Here is a 26627-nt window from a genome sequence, read left to right on the forward strand (position 1 = left end):
ATATTTGTTATTTAGAATATTGATTGTATGAGGCATCATTAGAAGCTTGAGAAGCCGTTAAGCACAGCTCAAGGAACGACGGGAATGAAAATCACAGGCCTAACTTTAATGGCGCCTTCACATCGAGAACCTTCGCATCGCGCGAGGCGCCGCGTGATTATCGGCGACAACACGGGCGCACTTTAGACCGGATCTCTGGCCGCGTGCGACGAAATGTTCGTTGCCGCCGGCCAGCTTCCACGAGATGCGCTAACATCCGCGAGGTCACTTCTCGTAGGTTTGTTTAGAATCTGCGCTTAGTTGAAGAGTATTTCGTATGTGTCTATAGTCTATATAAAAAATAAAAATAAAAACACAACATACCCTGCACACACAGGAAACGCAGACGTTATATTACGTGGAAAAATACGGCAACCAGCTTTAAAAAAATTACGAATCGCACTCGCGTCTCGTTGGGCGCCGTGCCGTTTTAGCATCGCATACACTCGCACTGTAGCTCCAACGACCGTACACACTAGCCAACAACATCCTGTTGATCGCGCTAACAGCTGCAGCGCGTGCATGACTGTACTGCCGGTCTCGACTATTCTCACCGTAGGGCACGACGGCGTAGTGCTTACCAGTTGCATTGCGCCATACATACACATATCGCGTGACAAACCGTGTTCTTTTTCGCAGACCTATGCATCTTGCAACGGGCTGGAAGGATCACGTTAATTTTCTGCAATGCAAGAGAACAGAGAGAAAAAAGTATGCTACGTATTCACGGTGAAAGCCCGATTCGGCTCGCACCAACATGGTAAACACGCACGCACGCTTAATCCACAGTTATTTTCATGCACATAACGTCCACGTACTGCACGGTACACGGGCTCGAGACTTCTCTTCGCACGAAGCACGGCACAAATCCAGAAAACGCCAGCAAATATACTTGCAAACAACGATGTGACCGGTCACGCTTGCGCTATTGGCAAAATAGCTCAGCGGATGTTTACAACTGAGAGTAACTTCCGGCCCTGTCGCCTGTGCGTTCTGATTGACTTGCGACAAGCGACGGCTTTTTTTCTTCCCGGCGACGAAAATTCGTCTCGGATCTATAGCCGCGACGAGGGTTTCTTTTTTTTTTTTTTGTCGCGCGATGTCGCTTGACGTAGATTTTTCGGTCGCCGATGTTTTCGTCAATAGGACATTTCCCAGTGTGAACGCGGCATGAGAGAGGAGGAGACGGCGGTGTGGTTTAGAGAGCAAGCTGGCGTAGCTGATATTCTTATTGAGATTAAGAGAAAGGAATGAATCTGAACAGGTCGTGTAATGCGTAGAGCTGATAACTGGTGGTCTATCAGAACAACAGAGTGGGCGTCAAGGGAAGGCAAACGTAGTCGAGCACGGCAAATGATTAGGTAGTGGGATGACTTGGGAAATCTGTAGACATAGGATGAAATCGACTAACTTAAGACAGGCATAGCTGGGGACAGATTGCAGAGACCTCGTTTGGCATATGACATCGAATACAGTGATGATGACTATGAACAGCAATAAAGACGTACAGCATAGGAACACAGCAGGGAAAGGGGAAAACGCGTGTGCTCACCGGTCCATTTTGTATTCTTGCGCTGCGCGTGCATATTATATATATTATGGTTTACTTTTTTGTATCTGGATTGGCTGCTGAGGCCATATAATGCGGCTCTGATCGTTTGCTGCCGGATTTCTGTTCATGATTTACAGTATTGCAGACATTTGCAATACCTTGCGAAACAGGGTAGCTAATATCTTTAAAGAGTCTCATGTGGTCATGTGGCAACACAACGTGTACATTATTTTTACGGCATCCACCTTACTTCCCCCAGAGGAGTGTCGAAGGTCTAACCACGCACTGGCCTTCGTTTCCTCTACAGGGACGCAGCGGTCCTGTCGGTCCACTAGGGCCAGCGGGCCCAAAGGGAGACAAGGTAAGGAGGCATGTCCGGCTAACTTCACCCGTTTGGTGGTGCAGACAATTTCTACTCATCAACTGCTTGCGGTGATGCCATTCCATCAAACACCCAGGATATTCTTTTTTTTCTTAAATTGATAATGCTTCTCCACGGGACGCGGCCACCTTGCAAATGAAGGACCATGGACTTGGTTAAAAAAAGTGTTATACAGAAAGACATTTCTTGGAGAAAAATAAGAAAAAGCACAGCAGGTTCGCTAGCATGTGTGCTCCAATGACTTTCTTTTTTTTTCTTGGGCGAAATGGTATTTAAGAGGTCCTTAGACACGGTTCAGATTACGTGTATAAAAGCAGCTATTGATGAAGCAGCGTGTTTTCGCAACATATTTCATTTGACGCGCATGCGACAATATTATAATTTAGGTCACAGCGAGAATCTAGCGACTGCTCACCGCGTGAGAACACTGGTGCGTTTTTCACATCATTTTTATTACTTCAGGGTGACCTGGGAGGTCCTGGTCCCCTCGGCAGAGACGGACTTCCGGGAGCCAGGGTGAGATATCAAGAGTTTATATTGTATAACTGGTGCAACTATTGGAATGTACGTACGTACATTCCAAATGTACCTACGTACATTTTGGAATGTACGATAACGTACGTTTAATGCCTGGCTGCGTTACGACGTCATTGAGGTATTTAAATTTGCTATTGTGTGTGTGATCATTTGTACACGTCTTGCGCAGCGTATTTTGTTCGAGTGGCGAACGTCAGTGTAGTTCAATACAAACATTTGATGCATTTGCTCTTTCGCACGGCGTATTCAGTATCGTTTTCAAGCAGTTAACTCTAAGAACTATAGTTCAACGTCCATCTTCGAGCCTCCTTTGTAACTTTTGTAAAAGAGACCTTTATAACAATATTTAGTGAAAAAAGTTGGAAGTTGCATGTGGCCCTTCTTTTACTAAAACGACGCATTCAAGACAAAAGACGTCAGAGACTCGTGATTTCTCATGTTTTCCAATTCATCACTTGCCTGTTAAAAAAGAAGGGGGGGATACCATCATAATGAGCACTTTAGGACGGAGCGTATGGCTGCATCACGTCTATAAGGTCCGGCGCTGTAATGTTTTCCATTGAAAGGGCGTCACAAGCTAGCAGATATACTAGTTTAGGTGGGCTATAATATACATGCGCATCAACGTCTACAAGCCATCGACACCAACTCGGCCAAGTCTCTATCTTGGGCCCGCTAATTCTGTGATTATCCAGGTGACAGCTGCCATGATATACTTGATGCGGGTCTGAAATCTTCCCTGTGTGTGCGTGCATCGGTGCATTGCTCCATGAAAAGTGTTCTTCTAAGTTGGCTTCTCCACAGTAAGAATGCTTATGGGGCGAAGCGCGCTTCAATGAGCTCTTGACCTCGCAGTTGGCAGCCCGGGTTTTTGAAGTATATGTCTGTGTAGTACGTGAATGGGAGAGCTGCGAACAGGGCTGTGGTGAACGCCGCTACGAAGACCCAAACAAACAAAATCGCCCCAGCCTAACGACGCGCTAGCGATTGCGTCGTCCCGACACCGGGTATTCGTACGCGCTAAGCCCATCTAAAGTCTCTTGGGACACTCGGCTCTGCACGCGCGGTGTACTTATCGCTGATGAAGGTTGCAATATGCAGTATCGCGGCAGTCATGTGATTATCGCTTGTAACAACAAATATGTAGGCTACGAAAATGAGCATAGGAGTATACTCATTTCGGCCAGAGTAAAGTTCACAACCCGAAATACAGTTGGCGTTCATTGTTCATGAACCTACACGTAGACGTGCTGTTGTACGCTGACCACCTTTATAATTATTGCCACTACTTCTTTGGCCGACGGTAGGGACTTCCAGGACCGCCAGGGCCTGTTGGACCACCAGGAGAGGACGGAGACAAGGTGGGTAAGAACGAGAGCCCCGTGTTACTCGTAAAATCTTCTAGCGTATCGAGCCCCCTTTAGCCCCCTGCACTTTTAGGCGTTGCGCACACAAGGAGTGTTTATACTCGGCAATATGTATTTCCCGCTGTGCGCATTTCGACGTAAGTTCCTCTATACGAATGCTGTTTCTAGCTGCACGAACCTGTTTCTTTCGGAAAGATTCATGACGCTTAAACCTTGAATGTACATGTTTGATGTATATCTTCATGTAATTCAGGTCTCTCGCCATTGCCATTGACATCTCGCCATTGCTATCCTAGCGCTGTATTTCCCGAGCGCACCCATGCAAACATCATCCAGAAGTTTTTTTTTCTGCATACGGGCACAAGACTGGAACGACTTTCCGACCCACACCGCCATGTAAAAAGATGGCACCTACTTTAAAACAGCCGTAGAGAATCATTACTTAACATGTTAACTGAGAACGGCTGCCTTTTTTTGTCGCTCACCTCTCACGTAATATCTCTCTGGGGCCCTTGAAATATTAATGAATGAAAATAAATGAAATGCTTGTCAGTCAAAAAGTTGAATTGAACCTCGCCCGTTAAAACACTTGCTGTCTTTTTTCATCCTTGTGCAGGGAGACTCCGGCCTCCCTGGTCAGAAGGGGCTGAAAGGTGCGAAGGGTGATACGGTAAGTTGCCTCATCAGTACGTCCACATTTTATTGCTCGCGAGAGTACTGATAATAGTAACCGAGCTTCAGTGCCTTTGGATTGCGTTCTCTCCGTACTACTGCTCAACTCAACCCGAGGACGAAAATGACAGCCATTTTTGATATGTGATGTGAACTTAAGCAGTTCGCTAGCATGCGAATTTCAGTACCACACAGAAAACGTTTCCTCGTCAAGGAACTCATGTTACGGGCTTGAAATTGTAAAAGAACCCAAAAAAATCGCCATCGTATGTAATGAATGAATATATGATGTTTAATGGCGCAAGGGCCAGGTGTGGCCAAAGAGCGCCATGCTAGTGCCATCGTATATAGTAGCTGTGTTTGCTTTAGTGCAGTACAATAAAGGAACAGATGTTCCTCGCGATATCATTGGATAAAATTACAAATTTTTTGGAAAAAGAAGGAAGAATTGCAATGAGACTGCCTCGGAAAGCGATAAACAAGATATTTCTTCACAAAGGGACAGATAGAAAGAAAGAGATAGAGAGAAAACGAGAAATAAAGAAACAGCACTTAGTCTGACGTGGTACAATGAGGTAACTAGCGTTCTCAACCAGTCCTCGTGGTAAATTTTCAGAGTTCTTTTTAGGAAAGTTCTGTGTGGAAGGCTTAGGAGTTTTTGTTCGACACATTCGTTCCGCACATGTGCTCTACATGTGATATTAATCTTAAATTTATTAGCTCAATCGGCGACATATTACTCGTGTGTACAACCGAGACAGCAGATGGCATCGTAAGCAACACATATTACCATTTCCGCGACCACTTATGGGCGGGGAAATACGTTGCACTTTTGCCTTTTCTTTGGGAAACGACACAGACTGACAGGCTTTCTACTAGACTGCATGTTTGTGTCACTCTGCGCCGACCAACTGCTTTGAACATAGTATCGTTTAAGATGCTTAAACGGAGGCTTTATGATGCTCTCTTCTACTTTTTGGAATGCGTCTGTGTTGGACATGTTTTACTTGAAAAGCTATTTGATGACGTTTGTCACGAAATTCTATATTGAAACATTTTAGCATACCGCAATTCACCGCTGTCATTATCGCGGATATTCGGCAAGATATCATATAGCTTACTTATACTACAGGCCTTGTCTAGATTTACAAGGGTGATATAAGAGTACAGTAAAAATGCGATGAATATTTATGCGGCATACACTAACGTTTGACGTGTAGTATATTTGACAAGAAGTTTCCCAGATAAATTTATACTATGCCGAGGTGCTCTAAGAGACCGCGGCAAAATGCGCGTTGGTGGCTATCGTATGTATGAAGTCGAACTGTTTCTTGTGTTCTGCTTAATTGAATTATTAGTGAAGATTAATTAACCAATTTCACAAGTATTAACTTTAGGGCAAAACTTGCAATGACAAGGTTGTAGAGCGCTTTAGCAGATATTTAATTGAGCATGTTCAAACTTCATACTTGGATACGTAGTCCTTGTTTTCTGCTTCCTTAAAGAAAGCCGGCGAAATGTGACCCCCCCCCCCCAAAAAAAAAAAAAAAAGAAGTGAGGTGCTCGTTTGCAAGGAGGAAGAATAAATCGTGACAGCGACGGCATGATGAAGATAGTTTGGTGGCTGGCATAAAATAGCAAAGAACTGCTATCTTTGTGAGAGGAACGCTGAGTTTGGATGCTGCGCGCCGAAAGCCGCTCCGTGAACGGCTGCGCCTCACTTGGCCTCGAATTAGCGCATTTTACTATAGTTGTGACTATTATATTAATTCCCACAACCCTGAATACTGCCAATCCCACCTCCAGAAATTCGGCTCCGTGTATCCCATAAAAACAATTTCAAGCGTGCCCTTAGAACGCTATACTATAGAGTTTGACGCTACGGCTACTATAAGTCGATTACCTCGCATAATAATTACTGCTTTGCGCCGTACCACAGTTATCAAAGGCTGTTCGTAACCCGGCGGTCGCACATTTGAAACACGGTTATCGTTCTCCTTTATATTCGAATCACCTCGAGGTACCGAGGAAGGTGTGTACATTCTTCGCTCAGCCTAGCTGTGAGGCGTAAATAATATACTCCGATATGTTTCGTCGATTCTTTCAGGGACCTACCGGTGTGACTGGGCCTCAAGGACTGAGGGGAGAGCCTGGCGTACCAGTAAGTTCGCTACGACGGCCTAGTATGTTTCCATCTGTGCTCTGAGCTTCCAGGAAAAACAACAGCTTTGCTTTGTGATACTGAGAACGGGACTGCCGGCCGCGGTGACCGTATTCTTTCGTGAGCAGAATGCAAAGAACGCTCATGTACCCTGGATTGGGGGCGCACTTGGAAGAACCCGAGGCGTCCAAAATTAATCCGGAGTGCCCCAGACCGGCCTGCCTCATAATCAGGTCGTGATTTCGGCACGTAATACCCCAGAATATAAATTTAACAATGCCGTAACTGCAGGTAGTACTTTTTGACTGTAGATAAATTAATGTTTTTTTCCAGGAGTAAGATATTTCTAACTAATGATTTATATCTCTAGCGGATGCATTGTGCGGCATGAGCTCATTCAGTCAGTCAGTGGCTATACTCAAGCGTCATAAATTGAAGAATCCAATGACCTGCGCTTCCACAATCCATACCACCTATAGACGTCGATATGCCGTATTGTATGCTGTTTAGAAGTCAGTGCTACAACGTAGATGTTCCTCAGATGTAAGTAGAAGCCTGGAAATCCACGTCATTTCCCTACTTACATCCGCCGTCTCCTTGGTAGGCGGTATTAGGCTTTATTTCACTCGTGCAAGCCGTGGATTTCCTTTATCACGCCGTTAACGACCGATGCTATAAATAGGGCGTATGCAGAATAAAAAAAAATTAGCCAGGCTGAATAAACACTTGGTTTTTGTTTCGATAAACGTGAGCTGCGTGCTGCTTCATAAGTGTGACCTATTTTGCTTGATTTAATATTTGCAGAACCACTGGCCGCATTAATGTTTATTTTTTTGAAGACACTTCGCTATTTGAACGAGCAGCATGAGCTTGGCCTGTCAACGAGTCTTGCCCTTCGCCCACCATCCCTCTGCAGGGCGCAGAAGGCGAACCAGGTCCTCCGGGTCCCGCCGGACCTCGAGGAAGCAAAGGAGAGGATGGTCCCATCGGAGCCGCTGGCACTGCCGGGGCCCCCGGATCACAGGTAAGGCTTTTCGTGATCCATGATCCGTGAGCAACGTGTGGTATGGGCCTCCCTTCTAGGCTAATGCTCTTTTTCTTTGAGTCTGTAAAGCTTTAGGGAGAGCATTGTGTGCCAGCGTTAATAATCGCTAGTTGCTTATAAACAACAGAGGAGCTCTCTCTGTCGAATCCTGGGGTCGATTGCGTCCGTGTCCCTACAGGGCCTTCCTGGTCCCCGCGGTGGGAAAGGTGACAAGGGAGACGTAGGCAAAAAGGGGCCTCCTGGACTGGCGGGAATGCCGGGCGAGCAAGGCCCTGCAGGAGCCAAGGTGAGAACCGCGGAGCCTTTGTCCTAAGCTTCTGCTGAATGCTCGTTGTTGGACACCTGGGCTTTGGTAGTAGAGTTTGTGTGTCAGGAGTACGGGCAAGATAGGTTGCTAAACTCAAACAACAACAACAACAACAACAACAACAACAACAACAACAACAACAACAACAACAACAACAACAACAACAACAACAACAACAACAACAACAACAACAACAACAACAACAACAACAACAACAACAACAACAACAACAACAACAACAACAACAACGTATTATACAGATCCGGCGAAAATGTTGGAATCTACGTGAAGCGCAGCTTTAATCAGATGGTTAGTTAAATGCTATACAACGAAATGCGATTCCTACAAAATTTGTGTTTACCTTAATCTCGTGCCATGTGTAATCTCATGCGATGTTTATGTTTATGCACCAGACAGATCCCAAGTTTATTCTCATTCAATGTCGGTGTCTATCCATAACACCATTCCCAAGATATACGGAAATGCAAACACCAAATCAGGTGAAAGTCTATGCTGTGAAACGTGCACTCAGTGATGTCACGAAGCCGAAGACGATGTGTGATGCTTGTCGACGGAAGAATGGTGAAGACAGGTGTATACGCAGAGAAGTGCAAAATATATCTAGCTACATTTAAGGATTTTATATCGTTTCTGTTACAGGTGGCACATACCCAAGCATTCTGAAGAGAATGAGTGAAAGAGGAACTTTATATTACAAAGGGCTGCAAGACGGCAAAGAAAACCTCGCTTTAGAAAGACTGTCGACGCTGTTACTTTCTTTATTGTAACACTTAAGTCACTTAAGTCGAAATGTTTCTTAAATCAAGCATAAGAAGTTTATTATGGCAATGAATGGCCCTTTGCATTAGCAGACAATAACGCAAGCTTAAGACAACGCAGCCTGACTTCAGAAAGTGATTGTTTGCGGTGAGACTGATGTACGTTTCGGAGCCCTTGTGTGCTAAGCCGACGTGTAATTATTTCGCGTAGCGGTGGTCAATGGATTTCCGCCAACAAACAATGAACTCACATATTCTAGCTCAATAAAATGTGTCTTGGTACAGGATTTGCATTAAACAGGGCAGTTTTGTAAAAGCGCAACACCACGCAAATTTTCAATTCAACAGGGCGGCGAAGGCATCCCTGGTTCCCCGGGACCCGAAGGTCCTCAGGGCCAGAAGGGTGACGACGGACCACCCGGCCTTCCGGGCTCTCCGGGCAAAGACGGCGAACTGGTGCGTACTGGAAGTGCCTGTTCGATGCGACCATTGTCATTTTGTTGTTTCTTGCTTCTTCAGCACTGCTGTTCTCAAATGTAACCAATACCACATACGTGCCGTGGAGATTAGCAGACAGAAAGAAGCAGAATTGTGCAGTTATTGCACTTGTGCGTGTGCCCGACACCGTGATCATCTAACATTTCCGGCTTACCAGCCGAGAAATCCAATTTATTATAATATTTAGTTTCTTCCTGGTTCCCTTGCTATCCAGACTTGTGCCTTCAATAGTGCGGTTTCCTAAAGTCGGTTCACTTTTTGTGTATATTGATACAAGGGTGTCTCAGCTTGAAACTCCATCATGTTCATCGCGTATGGTTGCTTAACAGCCGTTTCTGGAGTAGGACGCTCTGGAATTCACCCGTGATATGACCGCTGTGGTCTTGAGTATACGTTACACTCTCTGCTCGAGCAAATCCTCTAAACAAGAAAAAGAAAGTAGTGATTCATGGAAACACTTAATCCATAAATGTAATAAATGTTTCCTTCAGTCCCCTTTCTGTTGCATAACGACTACTAGAAATATCCGTGCACAGATGCTTCGCGAAACATTGGAAAACATTTTCTTTGCTTCTGCAGTGTAACCCGTTGCAGACTTCCTCTTGTCCGCAGGTTGTACTTTCCTTCTGGAAACTGCGTCATGTTAATGTGAAACCAGACAACGAACGCGAAAAAAAGAGGGACGTAGGCAAGTGCTGTCAACGTCCCCATTTTTTTCATCCTTTATCTGGTTTCGCGCTGTTTAACCAGATGGAACGCCAAGTAGCCCGGTCTCATACCTTACTAATATTTGCGGATGTGTGATTTTCTTCGTTGGAAATGCAAAGCTTTTCCAGAAAGCCAAAGTTTTACAAGAGCCTGAAGCTGCCTGAAATTAAATGGATGTTTTTCTTTAGCGTGAAGATAAGTGCAAAATTTATGGAAGGCAGGCGGGTTACTTGGACGCACACACGCAAGTGTAAGCTGACTATTACACCTTTCTCGGCTAAATGAAAAAAAAAAGAATTTGTTCTTTACTGGCTTCTGGCTGGCATATTCTACATCATTCATTGTTTAGCCGTATTCACTTAGAACAGAACAATTTTCGAAAGCATCGTGCACAGCAATAAATAAAACGCAAAGTATGCTGCGAACTCTCTGTTTGATAGCGACAGTATAATGCTCGTATACTATAGGGACTATTACTTCCGATTGAAATCATTCCTGCTGCTGTTAGGGCTTAGCAGGCGGGGCGCCGCTTGTAACACACGACGCTCGAATGGCTACTTTATTCTAGCCTAGATTGTGACGGACTGTATTTCTTCTACTACGTCAATTTTCGCATCACGGGTGTTGTGAGGCGAGAATAGCCAAAGACTAATAAGGCCGTTCTCCACGCGCTTGAAATTATAGACAGAGCTACAGTGGTTAATGTATACATAATCAATGTGTCGGATAGTTCCTTTTAAAAGCGTAACGCTTCGACTCGGTCTAGAAACCGCAAAGAACGAGCGCAAAGAAAGCATTTGCAAAGGCGAGTGAGAGACACACCTCGAGTGAAAAATGGTGTTGCCACAAGCCTCATCTGAAAAGGGATATCGAATACAACTGAAGTTTGCCATTTCACTTAAAGGCGTCTAGTGTTACGTCAACGATGAACGCCGATGCTATGGGGCACACGTACAGCACAGTGTGCATATGTTGCGTGCTGGACAATTTGCATTGTCCTGCACGTAACTGCGATTTTTCCGTTCCAGGGACCAAGAGGTCCTCCGGGCCCTAAAGGCGAAGAAGGGAAGCCCGGTCTTCAGGGCGTGCCTGGTGTCAAGGGACCTCCAGGGCTCGAAGGGCCGAAAGGCTCACCCGTGAGTCGATGCTGTTTTCCTTGACCTTCTTTGTCTGTGCATCGATTCCATTCTCGTCCAGAGTGCGAGAAGCGCGGCGTATTTCAGACTACAGGGTGCGTTTCGCGCACTTTGCGCGTCTTCTCGCGGTAAGCCGCGGAAATACAAGCACTGGCAGAGCTATTGTCGAACTTCATTGATCAACCTTTGTCTGAAATGCTTCTCTTGGGATTTTCGGCCAGACCCTCTCTGTCGCCGCGATAGTCCATCAGACGTCAGATCCTCGTACGAGAGTGGCCATAAGTTGAGATTTTGAAAAGTCTGCGCTGTTCATGTTCATATACGACCTTTTTCATTGTCGTGTTAAATATTTTTCAATATTTCTCTTTTCACTCATATAACCCATCCCCAATTCTGAGTAGCAGGTCAGAACTTTAAGGCCGACATCCCAGCTTTTCAATCCTAATAAGTGTTTTTTTTTCTCTTTCTGCTCACCAAAGGCGAAGAACACTTCTCTAGCTGAAGAATAAAAAACTTTACTGTCTCTCTCTCTCTTTCTCGCAATCTTAACCACGCGCGCACACACACACAGACAGACAAAGAGAGAAAACAAGGGATAAAAATGCCTGCTCGCATCTTTCTTCTTCTTCTTTTTTTTTTTTTACTGGTGACAGCCATGTAGGTTCAGTATGCTTATAAATCTACGGTGCTGTAGCGATTGTCCGTCCTAGAGTCGTTTGGACTTATTTGTGTCTGGAACTCATTGCAGGGTCTTCCGGGCTTTCCGGGGCCTCCGGGTGAAGCTGGGCTGCCGGGGATAAAGGTGAGACGACAAAATGCGATGGCTGAGCACGTAGTAGTCTGTCTCGTTTTATCATGATATTCTTTTTCTAACAGGATGCATATTTGCTCATATTTCGTTTTGTTTCCTTATAATTTATAGGGTGAAAGAGGCATTGACGGAGTCGACGGCCAGCCAGGCGAGCCCGGCCCAATGGTAATTTTCTGACCCATATTTTTTCCCTGTGAACACGTAGTTTAAGGTTGGTGCCGCGATATCTTTTCTTTCTCACTTTTTTGAGAATATCAATTCCTGACCGCATGATATCTCTGGAATTGTGGGTTTGTAGTTTTGGGCTGACAGAGCTCCTTTTTGCTTTTGAGAAGCTAGACTGAAATGCCATTTTAGCTGGCGATTCAACTAAAAGAGACGCCTCAGACTGTGCAATTATCGATAGTTTTTCTCCAACTAGGCCCGCCTCGGACTGTAGCGTTACTTTTCCTACTTTTATCACAGGTTTCTTTTTTGAAAAATAACTGTGGGGCACCTTACAGAAAAAGGGAAGGACTTGTTCTTTCAGTGTTTCTTTACTTTATTACGGAACACAATGAGACCTCAAGCAACTAGTGAGTGAAACGCATTAGACACAAGGAAAACGTCCATTCAGCACAAAAGTCCATCTCAGTGTGCACGTTACATATAGGCAGCGTTGCGAAATAGGTTCTTCGTTACGGGCACTGTTTGGTATTTTTCGGTGCGCTTTAACGCACCTAATATAGATCATCGTTACGCCTCAACGCTTTGATAACGCTGGTATCTACTGAAGGGCGTGCAAGCCTTTTGCGCTGTTCAGTTATTTTATTGCGTTACCGAATCGTCGCAGGAGCAATGGATAATCTTAATCTTCTCGCATTTTTCAGGGGTCAAAAGGCGAAATGGGCAAGATGGGAACAGCTGGAGCCCCTGGAAAGCAGGTAAGGCTGCACTTGCTCTGGAGAAATATTTCCTGTGCCGGGGGCCATGCACCAATTTCCTTTATTTGCACTCTGCTCTGCCGAGCGCGCTAGGTAAACGTGCCTTTCCTCAGTTTCTCTTTTTTTTTACATGCAAGAACTGAGTCATCTATGCCAAGTGAATTGCACTTAGTTTTGCTGCTGCAATATGTTCTTCATCGGGCGGAAGATGAACGGGTCCTCTCACTGCGTATTACTGGTGTCAAACGATGTGGTGTTGTCTGCTGCGTCATTAAACATTTACTGTCGCTACCACCTGCGACCCAGGGCCCGATGGGTCCACCGGGCCTCCAAGGGGACGTCGGTCTTCCGGGAGACAAAGGTGACAAGGGTCAGATGGGGCCACCGGGACTCCAGGGCCCGACAGGACCACCGGTTAGAGCTTCCTATTTCCTGGTTGTTCCACCCTTGCTATTCTGGAATCGATTATTACGTGAGGAAATTAACGTCCCCCGGTTCTTTTCGCAGGGCCCACCCGGACCAGCGGGACCACCCGGCCTGCGAGGGTCACCGGGCCCTGCAGTGAGTGTGCCGACGTTGTGCGCCATTGTTTGGTGGAAGCTGTTTTGATTCCAAGCGAACGCGGTTCGAATGCGGCGATTTGGGGGTTGCCAGGAGTGCACGAGAGCCTTAAGGAGTTGTTATATAGTAATGTGGAACAGCATGTGGGCTGGGTTTTAGTGCTCAGGAGAGAGGTATTTCGGCTTTTTAGCGATTGCGAGGGCTAATGACAAGAAAGCTTAATATATGCCACGAGTCGCTCCCGTTCAGGGAAAACATGGGGAAGGCGGGAGATGGAAAGATGGAGATATATATATACCGTGGCGAGGAAACCATATGTCACCTTGAAAAATACAAGTCCACTCGTCGAGACATTGGCTTTTGCATTCACCTTGTTCTCGTTTTGCTCATCGTCCCGTTGACTGTTGACATGTATAGGTGCATTTGTACCCCTTGAATTTTCGTGTAATGAACGAGCGAGCGGTTGCGTGTTCTTACAGGGCGCGCATCTTATTTTACAGGGTGACGTTGGAGCGCCTGGCTTAGTGGGGCCACCTGGCCAGCCCGGAAGTGTGGTGCGTATATAAAGCAGCCAATAAGTGTCTGTCCACGCTTTTCTGAACCGAGTTCATATAAGAGACCGTTCTAGGAAGAAAATATATTGTGTTCAGAAAGGTGCTTGCGCTTTCTTGTGTTTCTTGAAAGAAGCAGGGGTCTGCGACCACGTTTGACTGTTTTGGGGAACCTTTTTATACGCTTCAGAGCGCCACTCACAGTCTATATTTCCCTGTTATCATATAGTTTTCCTTTCTTCCTACTTCCGTAGTGTGATCTATAGAAAGCTGGACGCGGCGCTGTTTAATCTCCCCGCCTTTGAATCTCTGTCAGTATTATTTATTTGTTTGTTTGTTTACTACCACTGAACCACCGACGCTGTTTGTTTACTTATTTGTTCATTATGAATTGGAAAGGTTCACCATAGACAATATGTAGCCGGCTTCTCCACAACTTTGAGTTCTATTCAATTTTCTTGACAAATATTAACAATACATAAAATACCTAGTGAAATGGTAAAGGAATGGACGAAGATGATTAGCGAAGTTAAATGTTTCAATAATTTCACAGTTCACATCCAAACGCGAGGCCGGGACTTGCAAGTGGAAATAAAAAAAAGGGGGAGAGGGGTGAAAAGTAATATATATCCCATTCCTCACTCCCTGTCGTATATAATGTAGAAAACATCTTCGCATGTTCACAGACTTCCTACGGACACTTTACAGACAGTCACTTCAAAAGAAGAAACACGCAAAAGAAAGAGTTTTTGGCGCAATTTGGCAATACCTCACGGAAAACGTCCTACATAACCAGCGCTCCAGTGTTTTAAGCAAATCCGACAGGATTCAGCGTAACCAACGTTCGAGCACCAAAAATAAAAGCGCATAAATAAATAAATAAATAAATAAATAAATAAATAAATAAATAAATAAATAAATAAATAAATAAATAAATAAATAAATAACCCGGGACCTTGAGTAATGTGATCGCGGAAGATAATTTTGTGCTACACAGGGCCACTTATAGATATTTTCTGCATTATGTGCACATTGACTTGTGCTGACCTTTAATTGTCTGATTGGAATGTTTCTTTCAGGGAGCACCGGGCGACAAGGGCATGAAAGGTGACAGAGGAAAGCGGGGCCTCAAGGTATGATTCACGCAAGCAGAGTTCTGTCATGTCAGACGAACAAGAAAAACTAACTCTGTCCTCTAGATTTCTTTTTTCCTCGGTCCGTTCACTTTTGGTTTTACTACCTTAGGAGACGGACGTATACGAGTCCGGAACGTGAGCGACCGCCCGTTTTATCAGCCAACAATTTTTTCCCCACTCGTTTTGAAAACACTGCAAACTAGTAGCGTGACGAACTTAAAAATGAGGATGACTGCGCGCGGCAGCAGAAAGTACCGTATATACTCGTGCAAGGCCCGCACTCCCACATTAAAGGAAAAGGGGGCAGTGGCAAAAAAAGAAAAGTTACCTCTACGGCGTCACACGCGCATGCACGTGCTGGTTAATTTCAGCAAGCCCCGACGGCCCTATATATAGTTGTCCTGCCGACGATGGCAATCGTCATCGCCGTATCCCGCATCTCAGCACTAAACCTACAAAAACCCACGAAACCGCAACTTTGGTCACAGAATTTGACGAAGCGGCGTGGCGGCGATGATTAGGCATAGCCGGTATGTGCGGCGCGTGGCAAGCAGTTACGGGAAGTTCGCGCTTAAAACTTGTCATTCGCCAGTGTCAAGACCACGTGCGCGCGGGCTATACTGATGGCCACATGCGTGAAGCGCAGTTTTGAGTCCCGGGGCGATCAGCCGGCAACTGTCGCGAACGCCTGCGAAGTTAGTGCGTGCGCTCACTGGACGGAACGGTGCAACCTCGCCTGTCGGTATGAATGAAGCCAATAAAGTTCCAAATTAATTTTGCGTTGCACAGCCTAAACTGGGGTTGTCGCGGAATCAAGGTCGCGTGCACCGTATCTGCACTTCACCGTCAAAATATTCAAGCAAACTTTACGAATGTACGAATATTCCGTCGTGCTGGTACTTAAAAAAATAAAAGCAACAACAACATCGCGACAATTCGTTCTTTCGGAATGAGCGCCTCTGCACACATTTTCGCGGCATTATCTGTGTCTCACAAAATCGAATGGCGACTGTAAATGTGTGAATTGCCGGTTGAGACGTTGTGTTATATTGCATAACAGTCTGCGTGCAGTTAGAGGCTTCTGTGAACAGCTATAGGCCTGTTTCATGTAAAGCCCATGCCATGTAAAAAAATTCAGAAAGAAATGCGGGCTTTTTACACGAATGAATATAGTACTTCCACGTGAGAGCTTCAGAGGTGGGCATTAGCCATGCGCAAACTCGAAAAACTGTAACCGCCAGTTCTGCACGTGGCCAGCGATACTTACGTGTAACTAGTGTTAATTCAATGTGTGCGTCTTGAGAAATGTGCTGCTTACTAACGCAATATAATTGCTATATAAGAATTTAGCGACTTAATTTGTCGGGAGCGTCTGACTTGTACAGATTTCAGCTCTCTATTTTTTGGGGGGCCCAACTCTTGAGATCTATATTGCTAAAATGCAGGGCCACAGTGGCCTGCTAGGAAGGACGGGCGTCAAGGGCGACACCGGTGAAAAGGGAGAGAAAGGTCAACGCGGTGACACCGGACTTCCAGGACCTCAAGGACCCCAGGTCATTACCAAGCACTCTGCACTTTTGTTACATGATTCACGTTTACTTCGTGTCTTCTTTCTGTCATAACAGGCGAACGCAACTTTTTTCCTTTTTTTCAGTGTGTATATGAGCTTTATCATCGTAAGGAGTACCGGTCGGTTTACGAGACATTTTCACACATTACAGAAAAAAAGAAACGTTTAGAATTACAGTTACTTCATTCAAAATTGTAATTGATAACAGTTACTAATTACTGTCCCACGAAAGTAACTATGGAATTGCTAAAAGTGATCGATTACTTTTACGTTACATTCTTTTGTGCTTTTATTGATATTGAACAGATACAATAAACAGAACCAGCTGGGCTGACACTTCCAGGGCATCCTTTGCAGTCATCCACACATTGCTTATCTTCAATAATGATTGCTTTAAAAAATATCGACTGTCGTCTTCCCTGGTTTGTGCTGGGAAGACATCAGCAGCGACACTGAAAACTCGCCCAATGTGTGCGCTGAGTGGTAGGGCGGTGCTGTAACGTATACAGATATTGTTAACGTATACAGTTAGCATGTGAATCCTCTATGAAGCGCAGCGCTTCATTGTTGCTGATACTTGGAAAAGACGCTTCCGCTTGGGCCAATGAAAATTGAAAAAAAAAAAAGCCATCCGTATTTTACTTACCGGCATTTTCGTCATATAAATGGCCGTCGCTAATCGATGCATACCAGCACCGGCTCAATTCGTCGGCTAGCATTTGGTGGAGCTCTGAGATGAGAAAATAAATACTTAGCTCCTCAAGATCCGCGAGGCTGCTACGTGGCACGATCACGGCCACTCTACTGCAGTTACCGCCGAATTCAGCTTCTCAAAGCTTTGCCGCTTGTTAGAGCTTGCCTCCTCAGTAAAAGTAACTGGTTAGATGTAATTGGTTACTGAAAAAAAAGTTACTGAATTACAGTGAGCATTACCGAGTGAACAAGGTAATTGTTAAATTACACAACTGCCGTAAATATAATGGATTACGAGTAATTGATTACACGTAATTCGTTACGTACAAGTCTGATTTACGATGATAAGCAGTCACTTCGATAAGCTCAATAAAAGGTTTTGGTGACTCCCTGTTGTCGATGTTCTTTAAAAAAACATTAATCGCTAAATAAGGAAGATTATCAGCGCTGCATTCTCGCACGAAATGCCGCGGTAGTTTTCGTAATGTACGAATGGTTACAGGGGCTTTTTAACTGACATGTGTGCTAACACTATTCGTTTCTTGTTTCTTCAGGGACCCATGGGAATGGAAGGAGCTAAAGGCTCGGACGGGCCTCAGGGGGAGCCGGTACGTGCCGAGAAATAAGCACTTTTGTTGTGGCGATGAGAATGCTTACATGAATAAATAAGGTCACCTATAAACGACGAATCTGCAGTATCTTATGCATTGAACATTTCATAGTATTATGTGCTGTGGATTCAGAAATTTGGTACTAGATATGCTTAAGCTTGAAAGCGCGTCGTGACAGAAAAAATAATAAAAAAAATACTGGATAGCTTATGCAGTGTTAGGTCTTTTAATTTTGTGCGATATACGGACCCGTTCGGTAATGGCCTTGTTGGGTAGGATGGGTAATCTCTTGATATTGTCTGAAACGCCGTTTGCAGGGACCCGAAGGAATTCCGGGGCCTAAAGGTGTTCAGGTGAATAAGAAAATTACATGGTCATACGTGCATGGGTGTTTTTTTTTCTTTGTTATTTTTGTCCTTTTGCCCTACAGTCCAACGTAATAATGCTTATTTTTGTTTTTACAGGGACCAGCAGGAATGAAGGGTGAAACAGGACCACCAGTACGCAACGAACACATTTTTCTTTGAGACGTATCATGTATTACTAGCCATTAGCGTTCGTTTCTAATTTGAGTTTCTGCTCTCTTTCAGGGACCCATTGGACCTCCTGTAAGTAGTATGTTGCGGAAATCTACATAGCCGCATGCTATTAGCATGCGCCATTAGTTCTGACTTGCGATGGGAAATCGTGTTTAAACTTCCCCTGCTTTCTTTTAATATAGTTGGGGTGATCGACATCTGATGACTTTCCTTATAACTCTTCTGCAGCTCTTGAATAACAAAAATATAACTGCTATAGAAGAAATAAGTAATCCAAGTTTGAAGTGTAACCTTGCAAAATCACTGTTGACATTATAAAGAGTTCCTGAGCTCTTACAGCTTTCAATAAACATTGTGCAGGAAAGCTATATAGAACTTCAGGCAGAAATTTTATAAGGAATATCAGCCGCAATTGTATAGTCGCAACCTTTAGTGAACTCACGCCTGAGGAGTGTTGTTCCAGAAAGCGTTTGCGGAATTACGTCTGATGTTTACTGCAATCGTTCACTTTAGAAATAAAAAGAGAAAACGCGTTCAATGGGGCGGATCGACATCCTGGGCGATTTGGACTGCCTCTCAATGGACTCGTATATTTCGGCAACGTCAGCGGCGTGACATAAAATGCTTAACATTTCAGTCCTTGTGACTTGCTAGTCTTTAACTCTTCCTTCTGGGTCACTTAAGCCGAGCTGAGTCTTGATCAGAAGCCCTTTGCCCGAACAGCAGCAAATCATTTGGTGATTGAGATCCACTTCTCTACCAATCACTACAGATGGCAAAGACTGTAGGTACTAGTTGCAAGTAGGTGTTTGAAGCTGCAAAACTGCACATTTGATCAGTTGTTCTAAATGCGGACGGAGGCTAGACACAGTGGTAGACTGAACAAGCAATCAACCTTCACCAGAGCGGCTACCTTGAATATCCTAATTATAGAGCCCAATACACTCTCAAATGCAGTGGACCAGCGAAGTAAAATGCAAGACTTCGAAGGAGACTACTTCGATTTGTGAAAGCATCCAAGTCATGTGCAAGTCATGTGCATCCTAGTGTTCTAAATATATTGCCGTAGTGTCCTAATATCTCTTGGTGAACTTTACTCAAGTTAACATGGTTTTGCCCGTATGTTTAAGTGGTGCACTGCCACATTACAGGCCTGCGTTATAAATTAAGAAAAAGTATGTTAACTATTAAAAAACACTTAGAATTAATGCATGCATTTCAAGTTAAATCACAAAGATTGGGGTCAGTTTCCCAAACACACGCTGTTCTTTTAAAAAAAAAAGCATGCATTGCTGATTGTTTTGAAGCTCTTGTTCACGTGCCTAGATAACCATGAAACAAAATATGGAGTTTGATATGACTGAGTGGCCACGACTGCAGCCGTGGCAACACAAGCAATCGTGCTTGTGCAGGAAAGATCGCTCGTATTGCTTAGACACGGCGTATTGCCTAGAATGTTAGGGTCATGATCGCCACTTCGGCGGTGTCGGCCTTCACGTCCTTCTTAAACGTCACGAGAGATGGCTGCTGTCAACCAATGACTTCGGTGAACATGGGAAATGCACGTTGGTTTTCTCGTGTTCTTCGCCTGGCGCTCCGTGTCCATACCGCATGACATGCCAAACATGCTCCTGATGTCCATTCCGTATCCATTACACAGGGCCCGCCGGGCGAGGGACCCCAGATACCTCCAGAGATGCTGTTCCAGAGGGACCGCCACAACAGGTTCAAGCGCAGCCTTGAAAAACTCGACAACAGCAGCGTCGAAGGCGATCGCGCTGTCCCCTCTGGTGACAGTGACGACGACGATGAGCACAACTCGACGATGACAGCGGAACCGCTGAGTGAAGCATCGTTCGAGAGGATCAACCGGACGCTGACGCACATCTTCGCCAACGTGTACATCATGCGGCGGGAGATTGAACACATACGGAGGCCCGTGGGCTCGCAGCCCAACCCGTCCCGGTCGTGTCGTGACCTGAAGCTTGCGCACCCGGACACCCCCGACGGCTGGTACTGGGTGGACCCCAACCTTGGCGTGCCGGACGACGCAGTGCGCGCCTACTGCGGCATGCGCGCCGGCGGTGAGACCTGCGTGTTCGCCGACGGAGGCGAGGACTCGGTGCGCATTTCCAGGTGCGGAGGACCCGTGTACTTTCAGCGGTAGTCACGACTGATGCCAAGCGAGTCATGCAAAATGCAACGCGGGTACAAACGTCCTCAGAGGGCTATAAATGCTCTTACGAGATTTAGTTATCATTACCGCTGTTGTGGCGGAGAGTGCATTTTCGAAATCTTGGCCATTCAGTTAAATTTACGGTTTGCTAATGTGTATTTCTGTTAACGGACACTTCTGGTATGACGTGGCCCCGTTTTTGTAGAGTGGTCAAGTGTTATATATTTCAGCAGCTCCGTTCATTGGGGTCTTTCAACAGTTGCAAGCTAGTGTTTCTACTTAAAAGAATCTAGGACAACCCTTTCTTTCGACGTCGCCACTGACTACAAGAACTGATCCCTTATCATTTTACTAGACTATGCGGTCTGCACTGTGCCACTGATCACTCATTAAGAAAAACATCTTTAACGTCGCCATGAAACATGGTGCAGGAAACGTAATGGTCGCTGAGCCCATAGGGAGGAAGTACGCACTATGGGTACCGATAAAGACAACGGAATCATGCTGCACGAACGGACCGAGAGTCCCCACACTTAGACAAGCAAGTATTATATAAGGGCTTATCAGAAAGTCTTTGTCCCATTTTTTTTTTGCCAAATCAAGGCTGTAAATGCAAAGTCAACATGTGTATTCCTAGTGGTGGACCTTTCTTAGGCCGGCCCGGCGCTGCGGTCATTTGTTGAAGTTGGCGGTTGTGCTTCACACGTCCCCGGCGTACGAGCAACGAGGATTGATTCATTTTCCATGGAGCAAGAGACAAACGCCCATCGAAATCCGCAGGGAAATGCAGCCCACGTATGAGGAAAGGTGGCTCGCTTTTAGAAGTGTGAGGTGGTGGTGTCGTGAGTTCGCAAAAGGCCGTGAAGTCCGACGGTGGTTCCACAGTCAGCCAGACGAATTCTACCGCAGGGGCATCTCAAGTTTAGTGCTGCGATGGAGCAAATGCTTGCACCGTTATTGGGACTATGTGGAAAAATACTATAACGTATTTAGAATAGTACGTATATTTGTAATTACCTCTACCTACCTTATATTGGCTAATAAAAATAGGGGCAAGGACTTTTTGATAAAAGCGCGAAGGAAAGCAACTCTTTAGTTTACTCTATCTAATGTATATACGTGAAGGTTTAATTCCTAGTAAAAAGCTTAATGAACAGGAAGTAAATGAAACTGGTAGAGGCGACGTGCCGTCATTGAGAGCTGTACGTACAGAGTCCGTAGGGTGCGTGCGCTACTCCGGTATACTAGCATGAAGCGGTAGCATTATAGCCGACTTGGCTCTATGGTTGCTCAATGTCACTAAAAAAGAGAGAGAAAGGTGGACCCGAGTAGAATTTGCGTTCCGTCTATAACTAGTGGTGGTTGAAATTCAAGAGGCGTAAGCTTTATGACGACATGTATACCAAGTTTTCCTGAGCATTATTTTTGTTTAAGTCTAAGTTTTAAGTTTGATGTTTTTGAAACATCAGGGCCTGTGTTCACGAGGCTTCTTACGTCAGAGCGTTTCCTCACTGGCCTGCGTTAGGGATTGCACTAATAATAGTGATCAGTGTGATATCGCGACAATCGCCAGTCATGACCAATCGCCAATGACACTCACCCAACAGAAGTATTGGGAATACAGGCCTATAGGTTTGTTTATTTCACATGCTCCAAACTAACATCTTCAATCCTTTTGCATTTAGAACACATAAATTGTATTTGCAGATACTTTGCAATTTCGAGGGCTGTCTTGAAGAAGGACCTAAAGATGCGACACGACGCATAACTTCCACTGCGGGGCGTTCTTGAACCGTAGCAGGCTCCCAGCTCTGAAGTTCACTCCAATATGGCGCTTATTTATAGCATTCCTGCGGGATACAGGCCTGATTGACACTTCGTAAATAACTTGTCTGCTAATGAATTTCGCGCACGTGTATTTGTTAGTATGTGGGTCTTTTTTTTCTCTCACTGCCCTTCATCCCTCACCACCTCTCAGTAAAATGCAAAGCCCGTCGCAAGGCTAACCTCTCCAGATAACGTCGAACTTTCTGTTTCTTTAAAGCCTCAATGCATGTACACTGTCCCTTAAAGCAGCAGAAAGACCTCATGCGCACAACTTTCGTCACCAAAGTACAGGACGACGCACTCAAGCGGAACTGAGGCGAGAACGCGCTGTCTGGTGCCGCCGTTCGTTGAGCGCTTTAAACACGCAACCTTCAGCATCGAGCTTGCCATCTTGATTGGCGCGATTTCACTGTGCAGGAGAGCTTGCTTGCAGGATATTGTATCGGGTGACGCATTGTAAATTATAAAATTTCTATGGGCCACTCCATCACCTCGGGTGTGCAGGTGGGAGAAGCCGTCATCTTACGCCGCTGACAACGGCTCATCGTCATGGTTCAGCGAACTCAAGGGTGGCTTCAGGGTGGGCTATCGCACCGTTGGCGACGTACAGCTGCGCTTCCTCGGTCTTCTGAGCACCGGAGCCTACCAGAACTTTACCTTCGTTTGTAACAACGTGAACGCCTGGTACAGCCAACGGACCAAGGACCACGCTCACGCGCTCCGCTTCCGGGGCCGCAACGCTGCTGTCATCAGCGTCGAGAAAAACAGCCCAACTGTTCCCGTAGATGACTGCCAGGTACGTATGAACGAACAATTTAGCTTTAGGAGCATTGCAAATTAGTGGTATCGGTACGCGTGTTCTTAAGGTTTACTTGTGTTCTCGCTTTGCGATGTTGTTCTCTGAAAAAAAAAAAGAAGGAACTCAACACAAGTCGGCAGGCTAGTTGGTTAGACCGGCAAACTACATAAAGTACAGAAGATATAGCACGACCAATGTAAGGCAGCGAAACAGAAGCCAAATCCGCTTGTGGTCATGAGTCATGGTCATGAGGTTACGCTATGGTCACGGGTCAGGCTGAAGGGAATAACTAATATCGCTAAAAAGACAACTGTTCTTGTTTTACATTACCTAAACGTTCTTGAATAGATTTCAACCCCAGCTGTATATGTATGTAGTTTCTATCGTTTTCGGGTGAAAGCCGATAATTGCAGATTTTTTGCACCCCGAACAAGTTTTATGAGAATCAGGCCGAGCTCGATTTCTCCTCGAAGTTCTGGCTTTTCGTAAAGGGTAAGATCCAACGTAGATGTTACAAAACGAATGAGCACAGCCCCCGTTGCGACGTGCATCGCATTTGCATCACGTCGCGCTCACGCAGATGGCGGTAATGCGCTAAGAACCGAACACAGCACTGGCATTGCTCTGCGGTGCTATTTGCGAGCGGTAGCTGGGACGTTGTGAGGGCGTTTTCTCAACTAAGGCACGTTCAAAGGTGCGACATGTGTCTAGGATGAACGAAGAAAAGCTTAAAGTACAAATCATAAAGCACATCAACAAGATCCTTGTAAGATAAAGAAAAGCGTCGCATATCTTGCGAAGCATGCTAATGTGCGCTACAATGTGGGCATGTCGTTTTTTCCGTTGTTACAAGAAGTTCAGACAACAAAGGAAATAGGGGATCGCCAAGTCCGCCTCTATTTGTTGTATTTGTCTGTGCTGTTTCCTTAGAAAGTATGAATAATGCCTGCCAACGAGGATTTGCATAAATAAGTCAGTAACATAAGTTGCGAGCAGCCTATGGGCGCTATAACGTAAAACTATTCCAAACTTTTCTATTCCAATTCTGCTATCAGCCCTCCGCGATTGGTCAAAAACATTTTTCGACCACCCCCCATTTCACCTGTCTGTCACGCGACGTTACAAAAACCGCAATACCTCCCCATCTGATATGATGCGTGCACACTGATTATGCATGATCTCACAGAAAAAAGAAAAACAGTTATTTCTGATTCGACCCCTTTTCGCCATTAGCCCTCGGCTATTGGTAAAATGTTTTCGGGCTGCACCCACTTCACCTGCCTGTCACGCGACGTCACAAAACCGCACGAACTCACCGCGTCAAAGTGACGTGTACGCGATAAAGATGCATTAATATGCCGAACAAAACTGAATTTTTTTCGGAATAGCCGCAGGCTGCCCCGTTCCGAAAGGAATAAAAGATAGCTGCCGCCGATCGCTGAGACGCTGGCTACTCGCACCTGCCGGAGAGCATGGGTCTATTTGCGTATAATAAAACTTCTTGCGTGACCGTGTAACGTTTTTAAGCACTTTCGACACGTTTACTACCTTATTCGGCCAACTTTTCTTTGCTGAGGGTCAATTTTAGCGTCATTCTTAAGCTTCCGTTGCATGCCACCGCGATTTTCGAGCAGCCACCACAAGCTAAGTAAGGGAAAGCCGACCAATCGCAGACGCCGGCACCACCCTCTTAATCCGGTTATCGGTTTTCAGTGCACTGGCTCTGCCCTAGTGAATCCCTCTCCACTTGAGCGTTCTCCTCGCCTCTTGTCAGCCAATTAGATACAACAAGCCGCTCAGTGTAGGCAATGTTATTCGTTTTTCAAGTAAACAAAAGGGACCTCCTATGAACGAGGAGAGCGTTTGATTGGTCTGTTCAGACAAGCCTATGGGTGACCGCCGGTGCTTGCGTCGGTGGTTACGCAAATTTGACGTCAGGAAATTGGAATAGAAACATATTGGAATAGTTTTACGTTATAGGGCCCTATGTTACTGACTTATCTTTGTCAATATGTGTTCCTTTGGGCGAATTCACTTGTTCGTATTTGAAACATTTGTTTCCAAAAGAATACCATTGCCTGTGTTAATCGTTCGTGAATGTTATCAGAACAATCTCGGATTTGAGCTGCTAGACAATACGATCCACGATTTCTTCCTGGTTTCCCTCTTTAAAAATAACACTCAGCTTTTGCCCCTTAAACAAGGGGTAAACAACGGGCGCATTTCTAAAGGCTGAATGACACATGAAAAAAAAAGCATTAGAAAAATAATAAAGACATCAGCGAAATATACCTTAAGCGGGCTTGCCTTTGGCTGCTGTGACGCTGCATGGCTGCAAACAAGATGCATTTCCGGCAGTGCATCGTTGTTTATTTAGACAAACGCGAACGGCACTCATCAGCGGCTATGGATGAGATAGTCATCGGACGTGCTGCAGAGCTGTCTTGACCGGAACTTACCCCGTGTACTGTAATCAACATTTTTCGTGAACGCAAAGACGGCTTGTGCGAAGCCCCTTGAGCTCCGGAACGCTCGCCAAGCGAGACCAAACCAGAACAACGGTAATGCGCGAACTGTCTGGTGAGAAACTAGACGCGCGCCATAGAATTGGCGTAGCACAACATCACAGCTTTTTCTTTTCATTACTCAGATCGAGTTTTGCTTTTCTATCGTTGTGAAGAATTCACGCGACAGCGTTTTTTATTTGTCAGAACAGCGCAGGCACGAACTATCATGAACAAGGCTGCTATTCTGTACGCATCTACCGAGCAGACAAGAGGATGGTGTGGAGCCTGTGGCGATCACTATATATCACTATATGATTAGCGCCTGCTCTCGTCGTGATTGCGACTGCCATAGTGCATGTGAGAGCATAGGCTCGAAGCATAGCGACCCGCGATATGTAAACGCGAGCCTACGTCTATTCGAGAAATTCATTGCATCGGCGTGCAGTACGCCAGCTTTCAAACAATATTTTTTTTTTCTGGGGCGGGGGGATGGTTATGTGCCAAAAGTGCGATCTTATTATGAGGTACGTCGTCGTAATGGTGGACTACGGATTAATTCTGACCATCTAGGGTTCGTTAACGTACACCAAATTGCACGGTGCGCGAACATCTTTTACATTCCTCCCCCATCAAAATGTCTGGGTCGAACCCACAATCTCGAGCTCAGCAGCGTAACGCCACAGCCGCTGAGCTAGTGCAGCGGGTAAAAAGTCTTTTAGGACGGTGTTGAAATTTGTAAA

General features: G+C 45.4%; 1 protein-coding gene across 2 annotated transcripts in view; it reads left to right on the forward strand.

The window, feature by feature from the left end:
- LOC135906100 (collagen alpha-1(V) chain-like) overlaps positions 1-26627 on the forward strand; it is a 90109-nt gene that overhangs the window by 62735 nt on the left and 747 nt on the right. For both annotated transcript variants that reach the window (XM_065437301.1, XM_065437307.1), the window contains 23 exons: positions 1899-1952; positions 2436-2489; positions 3818-3871; positions 4494-4547; positions 6657-6710; positions 7627-7734; positions 7934-8041; positions 9190-9297; positions 11076-11183; positions 11932-11985; positions 12106-12159; positions 12864-12917; positions 13224-13331; positions 13425-13478; positions 13979-14032; positions 15109-15162; positions 16611-16718; positions 17983-18036; positions 18357-18392; positions 18504-18539; positions 18630-18647; positions 20239-20714; positions 23086-23377. In XM_065437301.1, the coding sequence (XP_065293373.1) occupies positions 1899-1952; positions 2436-2489; positions 3818-3871; positions 4494-4547; positions 6657-6710; positions 7627-7734; positions 7934-8041; positions 9190-9297; positions 11076-11183; positions 11932-11985; positions 12106-12159; positions 12864-12917; positions 13224-13331; positions 13425-13478; positions 13979-14032; positions 15109-15162; positions 16611-16718; positions 17983-18036; positions 18357-18392; positions 18504-18539; positions 18630-18647; positions 20239-20714; positions 23086-23377 (2154 nt within the window). The remainder of the gene's footprint in view (positions 1-1898; positions 1953-2435; positions 2490-3817; positions 3872-4493; positions 4548-6656; positions 6711-7626; positions 7735-7933; positions 8042-9189; positions 9298-11075; positions 11184-11931; positions 11986-12105; positions 12160-12863; positions 12918-13223; positions 13332-13424; positions 13479-13978; positions 14033-15108; positions 15163-16610; positions 16719-17982; positions 18037-18356; positions 18393-18503; positions 18540-18629; positions 18648-20238; positions 20715-23085; positions 23378-26627) is intronic.

The sequence above is a fragment of the Dermacentor albipictus genome, chromosome 1, assembly GCF_038994185.2.
Source record: "Dermacentor albipictus isolate Rhodes 1998 colony chromosome 1, USDA_Dalb.pri_finalv2, whole genome shotgun sequence".
Lineage (NCBI taxonomy): Eukaryota > Metazoa > Arthropoda > Arachnida > Ixodida > Ixodidae > Dermacentor > Dermacentor albipictus.